The sequence below is a fragment of the Camelina sativa genome, chromosome 17 (assembly GCF_000633955.1).
Source record: "Camelina sativa cultivar DH55 chromosome 17, Cs, whole genome shotgun sequence".
NCBI lineage: Eukaryota > Viridiplantae > Streptophyta > Magnoliopsida > Brassicales > Brassicaceae > Camelina > Camelina sativa.
This window is the reverse complement of record NC_025701.1, coordinates 679,078-691,937: the sequence shown is the minus strand read 5'-3', so window position 1 is coordinate 691,937 and position 12,860 is coordinate 679,078. Positions and strand designations below refer to the sequence as shown.

The 12,860-nt window shown below is 37.0% G+C and overlaps 2 protein-coding genes across 2 annotated transcripts; one reads left to right on the top strand and one right to left on the bottom strand.

Moving 5' to 3' along the window:
* On the top strand, window positions 7,513-8,554 carry LOC104754360. Its single transcript, XM_010476535.1, has 2 exons — window positions 7,513-7,838; window positions 7,971-8,554. Exons 1-2 carry the CDS (start codon window positions 7,750-7,752, stop codon window positions 8,287-8,289), a joined length of 408 nt encoding a protein of 135 aa, XP_010474837.1. The 5' UTR covers window positions 7,513-7,749; the 3' UTR covers window positions 8,290-8,554.
* On the bottom strand, window positions 11,320-12,860 carry LOC104759048 (squamosa promoter-binding-like protein 8; the record flags this gene model as incomplete). Its single annotated transcript, XM_010482020.1, has 3 exons — window positions 11,320-11,695; window positions 11,839-11,972; window positions 12,529-12,860. Coding segments are annotated over 3 exons (630 nt in total), but the record flags the coding sequence as incomplete, so codon positions are not given.

Sequence of the window (12,860 nt, the reverse complement as noted above, 5' to 3'; positions counted from 1 at the left end):
ACTGCGAGGGAGCAGGGTGTGAAACAGAGGCATCGGACTCTAAATTACCAGATGATATCCTTGAAAGTGCTTGTTCAATAACAGTGACTAACTCAGGGTGAGTGCTACGCAGATGCGATATTTGCAGAATATGGTTGCAGTATTGAGGCAATTCAACCAGACGGTTCACGAACTGTTCTAGAGCCTTGCTTCCAAAGAGAAACATCTGCATAATTGGGAAAGAAAGACAATGATAGATCTCTCACAGAAAAACCTGGGCGACAGAAATACATACATAACAAAAGAATCCATACTTTTGAATCTGCAGGTTTACGCAAAGAATCCAAGACTAGACGCAGGGCCATCCCCAGAGTGAGGGAACTTATAAGCTGGTGCTTTATAACAGAACCTGAAATTTTGTACAAGCCACAGCACATTCTCAGATTTAAGAGAATGTAATGACAACACTACATATCTGAAGAAGAGATGCTCAAATTTGATAAAAACATCTCCTTAAAAGACCCACTCACCAAAGAGGATGGAGGCTATTTTCAGCTGTCTCTCAGGATACTTGGGGAAAAAACGATATTCTTCAAACAGATTAGCGATCATGCATTCAAAAATTAATTTTTCCCTGCCAAAAAAACAACCTCGTTAATATTCATTATGCATGATGTGCCTGAAAGCATGAAGAAAGAAATTGAATTTCTCCCAAATGTTAAAAGTTTTTCATTGTCAAACCTTTGAACTAAAGAGTCCTTGTATCGAGAAAGCATTTGAACCATCGCATCAACACTCAACTGACTAGAAAACATTTGATGGAAATAAGCGTTTGCTTCTGCCTCAACATCATCTCCATATGCATTGGAAGCTGATGAATCTTTAGCCTCCCCATTCTGCAGTTTCGAATTACAATCCAAAATTGCGGCATTGACCTTTTCTATCTCCTCGACCAGTTGAGATGAAGTAATCACATTATCATGAGCTTTCAAAACCTGCAATCGAACAATTTAATCTCAGTAGATATGAAATAACAGAAGAGCCGGAAACCAAACCAAAAGGGAAACTAACTAACTTTCAAAAGAGAAGTAGTTGCATCCAGATGAAGATCTGATAACGGATCAGAAGGGTGAAAATGTTTGGCGGTAAAATCCTCTGAGTCGCTGAAATGCACATTCTTGACAAATTTGAGACACTCCTGAAATATGACAAACATAAATTTTAAATGTAGATGCCATCTTTTCTCATCTCAGTACTAAAAATTAGATTGTGAAAAAATGTGTTACCTCAGCAAAGAGGTCCTTATACACATGTAGGCAGTTTGGCAACCAGCTCTCAATGTCCAAAAGACCTCTCAATGACGCAAGGACTGCCAATCTGATACTGAACGAGACTGGAACTGATTCTAAGACAACAGGGAGAATCTGAAATAAATAAATAAATTATCCCTAATTAGTATAGAGACACAGTGAAGCTGTTGTAAGAAAAGACCAAAAAAGACATTATAATGAGATCAATTGAGCCACTGTCACGCATTTTCAATACAACATATCACCTTTAGCTCATGGCAGATTTCAATTATTCGGAGCATGCTGTCTGCTTTAAGATTTTGGGCACCTAAAATCCCCCACAGAAAGAGTTCTGCATTCTGATGCCAGATATTAAGGATAAAACCACTCTCCTGGGAATTCGTTATTATGACTGGAAAAATAGCAGAAACCACTTCTCGCTGGATGAGATTATAAGCAGTCTGCATCAACAGGATTGACATACTTAGCAAACAAAAAAGGCGATATTACGGGCATATACCACCAAAAAACAGTCACGGAAAATTACTTTGATGTGTGTCATTCCAAGAAGCAAGGTTCTAGGACAATGTGTGAGTGGATACTGGAGCAACGAACTAACCAAAACAGCATGACCTCTCTCGGCCAATTGGCATAGAAGATCCAAGAGATCCAGCGACAGCCATGCATGATTGGATAGTCCTAACTGTTGCTCATGGCTGTGCATGCTATCATTATATACCTGGAAAACAGCTGGTCAGCATAGTGACAGTATCAAGGAAGAGCATCTCTAAACAAGTATGTGTGGTGTCTCACCAGCTTCCTTGGAGAATGCATAAAGGTGAAAACTTCAGGTGGGGCAGATATTGCATGCTTAAGAAAGGATAATTGACCTTCCATATTCTTCCAGACAGACGCACATACAGCATCAAGAGGAAATGGCTCCTGCAAGAATCAGATTAAACCTTAAACAAAAAAATGAAGCAAACATATTTTTAAACAGACAAATTAGCCATTATGAGAACACACCTTGCAAGCGGTTTTGTAGAGCCGCATGAAAAACGCGAAAGACTCCATATTAGGGATGTCAAATCCATCATGATCAAGATTCTCGATTACTTTCCTCCAGCTTGTGCCAGGAGCCTGATTTGCCATAAAATCATAAGAGCATGAACCAGATAGCACTTAACAGATAAGCTAGATGCGTCTTCACAAATCCATCGATAAAAGAATGCACGATAGTCTCGAACAAAAAGAGATAAATGCAAAGGCTAAACTGAGTTTCTGAAACTCACAAGCAGATTGATTGTATCAACAAGAATATCAACATTCCACGACTTTGGCGTGGGAAGTTCAGATGGAATGCAGGAACCAAGGGCTAAACTGAATGTTGAAAAGGTGGTGTGATTATCTTCAAGATCAGCACATGTCCGAGCAACATTGACAAGAATTCTTGAGATAGTAGCCTCTCTTAACGGTGCAAAACTAGACAAGATCTCTTTGCATTGTTGGGCATCAGCAGTGAATCCACAACCTAATTCTCCCATGAGATCTCCAACACCTGTTTCCTTATGGATTTCAGCTAAGATAGCATCAAACTCGTTTTCAGCAGAATCACAGTGAAAATCCATGCTCCTACAGCAGAAGAGGAAAATCGTTGAGAGACACATCCAGAACATCAGAAAGAAAAGGGATAAACAGATGGAAGCAACTCACCTGAAAACATCAGCTTCATGAACGTCGGAGAGGATAGGTGTGAGAGCAAAAGAGAAACCATCACTAGGTTGAGCAGAAGACAAAATCTGTAAGAAGGAATCCAAATGCCTGGAAAGATCCTCAGAACTCTGGAGAAACAAAAGAACATTCTGAATTTGCTCAGATGAATCAATCTGGCCGGTGTTGGCACAGAGTTGCTCAATCTCGGCCAATAAAATGTTGCGTCCTACAAAAAAAAAAAAAAAAAAAGGGAAAGAAGAAAATGCAATGAATAAGAAAGACATAAGCGAAGAAAAGATATGAGAAGAGAAGAGAAGAGAAGAGAGTCAAAGGCTTACCAGTTGTCTTTGCATCCAATCTATCGAAATCGGTGAGGGCCAGAGCAAAGGCAATTTTGTCAGAGACTGAAAATTCCAAAGTATCAGTCAAATCATCCAGAAATGATTGAGTAAGCTCAACATCTTTCAGGGCGTGAGAGAGCAGGGTTCCAAGATTCGGCAATTTCATCACGCGTTTAAACACTAAGGAGACTACTTTCTCAAGCTGTAACAGCGTATCTGGCTGGCTTTTCCGGACGGTGAAGCAATCTAAGCAGGTCTTGAGAACTGGAATACTAGTCTCCACTCCAAAATCAAACAACTAGCATTTGCAACATAAAATAAAAAGAGTTCAAAATCACAAAGTGAACAAATAAGCAAACAAAACAAAATCAAACTCAGAGACAGCGGCTACGAAACATCAGAGAGAATGAATATATATATATATATATAAGTAAGTACCTGAGAAAGCTCTTGGGCGATGGAGTCGACATCGGAATCATGAAGGCTCTGGAGCAAGAACCGGGTATGACCGGCGACCTTGGAAGGAATCATCAGCATGGTAAAATCTGAGATCCGAAATGCTATGGTAATTTATTGCCAGGAACAAGCGGGTGGAAGGGGGAGAGGGCTCTTCTAGGGTTTCAAGAGGGTGGGGGATCCAAAGAGTAGCTGCTAGGGATTAACGAGAACGCTCTCGGAGATCCGTCCGCTGAAAGAGAGAGAGAGAGATTTGATTGATCGTAATCGTCAAGCTTTTTTTTTTTTTTTTGCCTTTTGTGTTTGGGTTTGTGTTTTTTTTTGGCCTTTCCCAACCAGCTATATACGTCGAAACACCGCCGCTGCTGAATGAGCCCATTTATATCCTTAATGGGCCTCCTATTACCCGACTCCTCTATAGTATTTACGGCCCAATATACGGTCTAATAAATTACGTATATTTTATTTACACTTCATACTATAACTAACCTGACCAAGGCATTAGCAATCATCTCATTCACACTACTTATTTACTGGTCAAACCATCATTTTCCAAATCGAAGTGGCAGCTTCGTACTCTCAAAGTCAATAAATAAATAAAAATCGTATTCAATAAATATTATCGAAGCTTCCACTTCCAACAATCCGGTTCCGATTCATTCTGATGGGAAGCTGACTAAACACATTAGTGAAGACTAACTTTCGTGGACTTAATTGAAACAACAACAACAACAAATTTAAGGGTGTTATTGGTAACGTAGTCAAAGCTGTACAGAAAAGCTGTAAACTGAAGCTGTAAGCTTTTACGGAATAGTGCAAAGCTGTAAGAAAGAGCTGTACAGAAAAGCTGTAAACTGAAGCTGTAAGCTTTTACGGAATAGTGCAAAGTTGTAAGAAAGAGTTGTACATGAAAGCTATGCAAAAAAAGCTGAGAGTAAAGCTTTTAATAAGAATTTTGGTAAAGTTTTTGTGATTGATAAAAATTCAAAGTTGTACAACTTGTAATACTTTGTTTGTGTTACCAATCACTGCCTAAAGTGTCTGTCTAATTAGTTTCTTGATTGCCCACTAACGTAACTCGTGTGGATTTCCATATTGTCTTTGAATCCATCCACAATATTAAGGTAAAGGAAGCACCCTTGTTAGTATTTGTTTATTTTATTCGATCGTGTTGGGAACTCATGATGATAGTCGAACATCATTAATTAATTTTCACCCAACAAACAAAAGCATCTTCATTATTGGCTTCTTTTCAAATATACGATACGATCATCATCATTTTGATTCCGAAACTTTTAACCAGAGTACATATAAACCTAAAAGTAATCGAGAGGTAGGGTTCTCCACTTCACTTGTCTCGAATGATTATATATCAGACCATCCAAAAACAATTCTACGTACTATATCATCGATCTGCTGTTATATTACAGTTTATATACGTCTCTTCTTTAATTTCAAGTTACATATTTTGATGACTGCTAATATTTTACTAATACAAACTAGATTGTTTCCCATGCTCTGTTGAAATTCTTATTATTTATATTATAATTTTAGAACAAAATATAATTTATATAATTTTTTTTTAAAGTTTTTTTTTATAAAACATTATGCAATAAAATCATATGTTAAATATAATGGATTGAAAAAAACACCTATTTTGTAAGTTTTATATTGTTAATTTTGTAATTTTATGTATGAGTATTGATTATGTTTGTTGTTTGTTTTTATTTTTATTTTTGAACATATTTGGTGAAAGTTTTTAATATGACTCGTGCTTAGGTTATATTTTATTTTCAACTGTAATAAGATCTCGGAAATCAAGATTAAGTCTGATAAATTACCAAGATTTTATTCATTTTTATGTCTTACCGTATATATTTATGTCTAACAGTATATATTTTGTAACAATACATGAATACTAAAGATTTTATTTTGGAAATTGTATAAATTATCTGAATATTCTTAAGTGTATTCATATAGCCCACAGATTGATCAATTAATCTATAACCTTTTTTTAACCAAACTATATTTGATCTATAACCTATTTTGTAACCAACTTACAAAAATTATATAGTATACAAAAAAAAAGTTGTGTATTTCCGTTTTATTATATAGGGGATATATATTTATGTATATACCTATATATATATATGTATATATATACCTCGAATGATTTCCGTTTTTTTTCTAATCACTGTATATATTTAAAACTTCATCCCGAATCACAGTTTGTCACTTTTTAGCTCAAATATAAGTTATAAATAAAATTCGAAGGTTGGAAAGAGAGTAACTAATGAAAAAGAAATAGAAAATGGTGAACAAAAATAAATTCCTAATTCTCGGAAATGGGACTAAACTCTAAAGTAAATCATGTGTGGCGCACTACAACAAGTACAAGGCAAGGATCACTTCAATTAGGTCCACTTTCTTCTATTCACATGTATGTTTTTATAGGTTTAATTTATTATTACATGAACAAAGTACACACTGATATTGCAGTAGTTTGTAAGGACAGGATTAATTAGAAAAACTAGGTGACAACCTGACATTCGAACTAAGGATTGGCACCGAATTGCCTACATGGGTTTTATTTAAACAGCCCCAGATATAAATAGATATATTCAGGGAGGACGAGAGAGAGAGGGCATACATGCATGCATGTGTTTCAGTTTAACATGGCCAACCAAACTCCAAAACTGTCGCTTGGAATCTGCCACGTGGGCCACTCTCCGACCGTTTAAGCTTAGGAAACCACCGGTAAGATAGATCATCAGATCGCCCTTTTATCTTTTCTTCCCTCCGATTCTCATGTGATAGCCTGCGTGTAATCAACTCAAAGTCTTGCACTGCACGTCGTCGAGTCTCATCAAAGTTGCCTTATTGTTTATTTCCCGTCCCTCATTAGGATACTGTAATAGTAACATTATAACTGTTTTCTAATTTTTTCTTTTTAAAAAGAAAAAGACTGAGAGAGACACAAACCGCAATAAATATGGTAAAAGATAACAATAAATGTATACCAAATTGTATTTAACCTAACCCTACTCATTAAATCCATCTCTATCCATAAACATAATACTATAATTTGCTTAGCCAATAATATCCACCTGATAGACGATAAAAAGAAGAAGAATGAAAAAAAGAAAAAAAAAAAAAGGAAACCAGAAATGAAGTAATGGAGCCATAGGCTAGAAAGGTTACTTAAAAAGAAGAATTGGATCGAATGATTTACTGCTAGCTAGGCTACCTCTCCACCCCAACAAAACGTAGAAGTAATAATGTCACGAGCGTCCTTATCCGCTTTATGGGAAAAATCAGCAGTACTAAAACACTAATTAAGTTGGTGTTGGTATTGGTGGTGTTGGATCAACTTAATTTGCGGTCTTTTTTTTTTTTTGTTGGTGTTGTTGTTAATTGTCGCCTCACTATTTTGTTCACACTTACGCTCACTCCCACACCAGCTAGACGTGAAGTGAAATCGATGATATATGTAGAGTTGAAAGTGAAAAGCCTCAAAATTTGGATTTGATGATACGAATAACAAAGATACCTAAACGCATTATATTAATTGCTGCATCTATGTTGTTCTAACACGCGCTTTCTATAGTAGGCGAGGAGATGAGTCCAGTTTGGATGAAAAAGAATCACAATGGAAGGACAAAGCTGTCATTTACAAAACCTCCCCTGTTTTAAGGATGCCTCTCTCTCTCTCTCTCGCAAACCTCTCCGCTCTACCTGTACATTCAATAACACGCATATATAAAGTATCATATACTATATTATGTGCAATACATATATAGAGAGGCTTTGCTATAGCTTGTGGGGTTTAAATATATAGTATATAAATAGTCTAACATCACCGCCTTCATCTAATTCATTATATATTAAAACCTTCGATCTTTTATCTCTCTTTCTCTCTCGATTTAATTAATTTAGAAAGAAAATATATAAGAAAAGATTTTGTGAAGATCATGGAGAGAGTTTGTTGCATGTGCGGCGACGTAGGTTTTCCCGACAAGCTCTTCAGCTGCGGTCACTGCCGCAGTCGCTTCCAACACTCGTAAGTACTCCTAGCTCCTCCTCTCTCCTATCTCCTCCATCTTTGTGCGTTAACGCGAGTGACCGCGCCCATTCACGGCTAATATAATATATATAACTGATTAATTAATGGGTTTCTCGAATATATATATAGTTACTGCAGCAACTACTACAGTGAGTTTGCTGAGCCTACCGAGATTTGCGACTGGTGCCAGAGCGACGATCGGAAGCTGAGCAACGTTGCTAGACATGATGGCGGTTCTTCTTCAAACAAGTCTTCTTCTTCATCCTTTAATAAATTTGAACATGATGAGTTCACAAACCGATCGGACTATTCGTCCCGCGGCCGGATCAAGCATAACAATAACCGTCATGATCAAGTGGCCAAGAGCGTCGCCGGATCTGGAGGCGGAGCGCCGTCGCCTAGGACGGCGACACGAAGGTACAAGCTTCTCAAAGATGTCATGTGTTAGTTTCAAACTAAACAAAAAGGTATAAATTAGTCCCTTCGGGGACATCCGATAAAAAAGGTGGTATAATTACAATATTTAAATCAATTATAATAATCTTTGGAGACTGTGTGACTTTTAAATTATTTAGCCCACTACCTTTTCTCTCATCCTTTACTCTTCTGTATTTATTATTTACTAGTATGTAAAATGAATGTGTGTTTGGCGTGAGTTTGTGTTTTCTTAATCAGCAAAGTTATTAATAACTAGTAAATTCCATTATACTTTATCTCTCTCTTTTTTTCTTCTTCTTCTTGCCTTTCAAACCTTTCGTAAAACTTACCGTCGACCATTGACTTTGACCCAAAAAAACTTACCATAGACGTACGTTCATAAGTAGTACTGATAGTATTAGTCATTAGATAGAGGTGAGGTTTTTCTTAATTTATAAGTTTCGTCATGAAACACCATATATCCCTCTCAAGACAAATCTGCGAACCCTAATTGTTGGGTGTATGTATGCATAGACACTATAATCGACCGGTACGTGAATGACAACTTGAATTTGGTACGTACGAGAATTGATTATTGTGTGTGGACAAACGGAATATATATAAATACGAATGGTGGGGAAGAAACATTCATTATAGAATGGAAACAAGTGACTACTCCAAGTACTAGTTAGCACATGTAACAAGGTCGGTCCAATCTATACATACATATATGATATGTCCTTCTTAATCTGTTCATTTCTTTACTAGTATATATATTCTTGTATACCGACTACGAAAAAACTATTATAAAAAGGTTATTTTTCAACCATTTTAGTCGTGGCATTTCATATGAAAACATTCCAAGTATATACTAGTATGGAAACAATCACTATCGCTGAATAGTGATACCGATCGTGCATTTTTTAAGAGTACACGACGAGTGGCGGCTCCTCGTTCAATAAAGAAAACATAATCTTTTTTTTTTTTTTTTTTTAATGATCATATTTCTTTTAAGTGGAAACCATAAAGAAGACATATCTCTTTAGGAAACGCGATGAGGTTGAAATGATAGTGGGCTCCAAAGGAATCTGTTGGGCTCGTCGACTCTGAAACTGGTCCATAAATCAATTTCGATTTCCTGCATCGGTTTTAAATTATTTTGTAAAGTAGTACTAAAAGTCCCAAAAAATTATGTATACCTCTGACTTTGGAATGATTTAATCAAGTTATTAACGCACGCACCCCAATGTCTAAGAGAGTAACAGTAATTTTAGGTGTTTCATTAATCAAACACGGAAAGATATCTTCCACTCAAGTCTAATCATCCTCTGGAATAGGATTAGGTTTAAGGTTTATTCAACATGAAAAAGTGATTCTCCTAGTATACTGTATACTGTACACGTGGTGACGTGCGTATATAACCGAGGCAGCTGTGTTTCATCAAAACCTTAACCTTAAAAAAATAAATAAGTCAAGACGTTGGGATGCTCTGATCTTCCCAAAGTCCTTGGATGAAAAAATGATTCAGCCTCCTCCTCCTCATTATTTTGAAAATGTTCGTAATCATTTGACTTTACAGCAACACAATATATAGTATATCGTTGTAATCATTATTTTTCTTTCTTGTCTGTTTATTGTTATTATCTTAAAATAAATACATAAGTTGGGTCGTCAGATAAAATTGCATGATTCAGGAAAGTAAAGTCCGATCCAAGTCACTCACGTAAAAGAGTTACAAAATTTACTTATTTAGGTTGTGTACATACTCTGTATATACAGAAATTCTAAAATATACTGCAAGCAAGACAACAGACGGGGTCCGTCCATAAACAGAACCCCTAATAGTCTAGCTAGCTAGTCGTCGAAAAATCAGCAGCATTTAGTTTGCCTCCGTGTCCTAAAAGTTGAAATTAAGGAAGGGATAATAATACTAATAATTAATAGCTAGCTAGTGTGTTAATGGTTGGGCTTTATTTGGTTCATCCCCACCAGTACCACCGCCACCACACCGGACGGTTAGTGCCAGAAAATGATCACGTGTGGCGCTCTGCTGAAAATTAGCTCGCAGACCCCGTAGCGCAACCACTTAATTTGTCCAACCCAACCCAAATATGACACGTTTGTAAACGAGGTCCCACACCCTGGCAGCTCTTAGCTTAAAATTTAATTAGGGAGGAGGATGAGGAGGAGGAGAAGGACTCATAATGTATACGCCAAATGCAACACTCGAAGCTTTTAATCATTCTTCCAAACAACTGTATCCCATTTTTCATGAATTTTTACACAAGGTTAAAAATTAATTTAAAGCGTTGTGTTGTACGTAGTACTACTACAAGTAAACTAACTAGTTAATCAAGTACGCTAGCTGATCAGCATATTATAATTAAATAATATACGCTAGTGTACTAGACTAGATGATCCACATTTTTTTGCTTGGAATTAAGATGGCCTTTTTTTTCTCTTATGTTTGTTGTGGGGATAATATATATAGCCTAGCTAGCATTAACTTATTTATCAACCAATGAAAGTGAAAATTAAAGCTGGGGTGGGGGATGCAAAATCACGTGGCTCTAACAACAAAGTTATGTAAATATAAGTAGTATGATTTTTTAGCTTCAAAATGGGGGACAACGAGACCTCTCTCTCAACCAATTTTTTTCTGATGTTATAATCGTAAAAAGAAAGAAAGGAAAAAAAAAAAAAAAGGGGGAAACCACGTGGCCGTCATCGATCAGTCACTTTCTAAAAAATTGGTTTCCTGTAGTTTTCAAGGAAAATTCGAGGCAGCACCATCATCATCATCATCAGATTCAGATTCAGACATATATAGATGACGACAGAGTCAAATAATTCAGTTCCCCGAAATGAATAAACGATGAACGAACCACCATGCACCAGTACGCTCCCCGGTCTTTTCTTTTACCAGCAATAATATTATTCTCCTATTCATTTCACACTTGCAATTTTTTTTTTTTTAATTAAATACTAATTGATAAGAGTACCTAATAAGTATATATACTAGTATGGGAATGGGACTATCTAGAAGTCTAAGAATCGATCAAGTTGTTGGTTAATTATTTAAACCTCTCTACTAATTAAGTCAAAAGAAAAAAAAAAAAACAAATTTAAAACGTACGACAAGGAGAGAAACAAGAAGATTAGAAGAAAAAAAGCATTACATTATCGACTAGTTTAAACGATAGCAGTGGGACTACTCTTTAAACTTGTCATAATTAAATTAAGCAGATAGAATATCTCGCTGGAAACTGAAAGCTATCCGCTTGAGAAAAACATTGAATTGGACGATGAAGAAGCTGACGTGGAGGACGAATTAGCTGTCGCTTGGAACTGCCTTTGTCTGAAACACTCCAATGAAATCGTCGTCGGCGTTTTGGATGGTGACGGAGACGATTTCATACCCGAATCGTTGGGTGACTCTGCACGCAGACCATCATTCGCATTAGTTTAGTTAAAATTAATTAATTAATTAGCTAGAGAGAGAGAGAGAGAGAATGAGAGAGGGAGAGATGATTTTTTAAATATAATCTGTAAGAGAGAGAGAGAGAGAGAGAGAAAGTACTTGGAGTTGGCTTGCCAGCAGAGTCGTGGGCGGCGGAGGTTGACTGGTGACATTTACGGCGGCGCCGGTTATGGTCAGCGAGTCGCTTACGGCAGCTACGTTTCCCGTTGTCGAATTCCGACAGCAAATGGAACCTGTAATGATAATAAGATCTATTTATATATCAAAGATTATTTGAGATGATAAAGATGAGTATATAAAATAAGCAAGCTAGCTAGGGCTAACAGAAACAAAANAAAAAAAAAAAAAAAAAGATCGATCAAGCCATTCATACATAACATTATATATATATATATATATATATATATATATCGGGATCCGACACACACACACGTACGAACTCTCTCAATGATTAATTAACTAACTAATTGTGATGATCGATCCCTTTTATAAATCTTTCTCTATATATAAAAAAGAAAGAAGCTGATTAATTAATTAATTAATTAAAAAAATATATATAATCTAAGTAGTAGTAGTAGATGGGAACAACAATACATTATAGGATGGATGCATGGTTGTACGGACGGACGAAGATGCCCCCACTTCCCATGGCCATGGAGATGGGATGATACTACTATAATACTAAAAGGTGAGAGGTTGTAGTGTACGGGTGAAATGAAAACTCAATGATGGATAATATCGTCAAAGCAAAAAAAAAGGTTGCAACTTTAGGGAGCACAAACACAAAACCTGCTGCATTGCTGGCAAAAGCGCTGGCTTAGTCCGGCGGCCACTACCGTCGATGCTTTTGAGTGGAATTCGCACACTTTGTGCCTCCTGTGGTAGTGCTTGGCGTGGCTCAGATCCGCGTTGCATCCCTCAGCTTGGCACCGTGGCGTGCTCAGCGGCGAGTTCCCCATCCCGGACTCACCCGGTCTTGACCGCCTGTACAGCCTGCTCACGAAGTCGTCGTCCGCCGCCGAGAAGTAAGTACGCCCTCCCAGGTTCAGCCCGATCCTGTTTGAAGTGAAATCGACTTCGGTCTTTGGGATGAGGAAGTTGTAGGAAGAACCGGAGCCGCC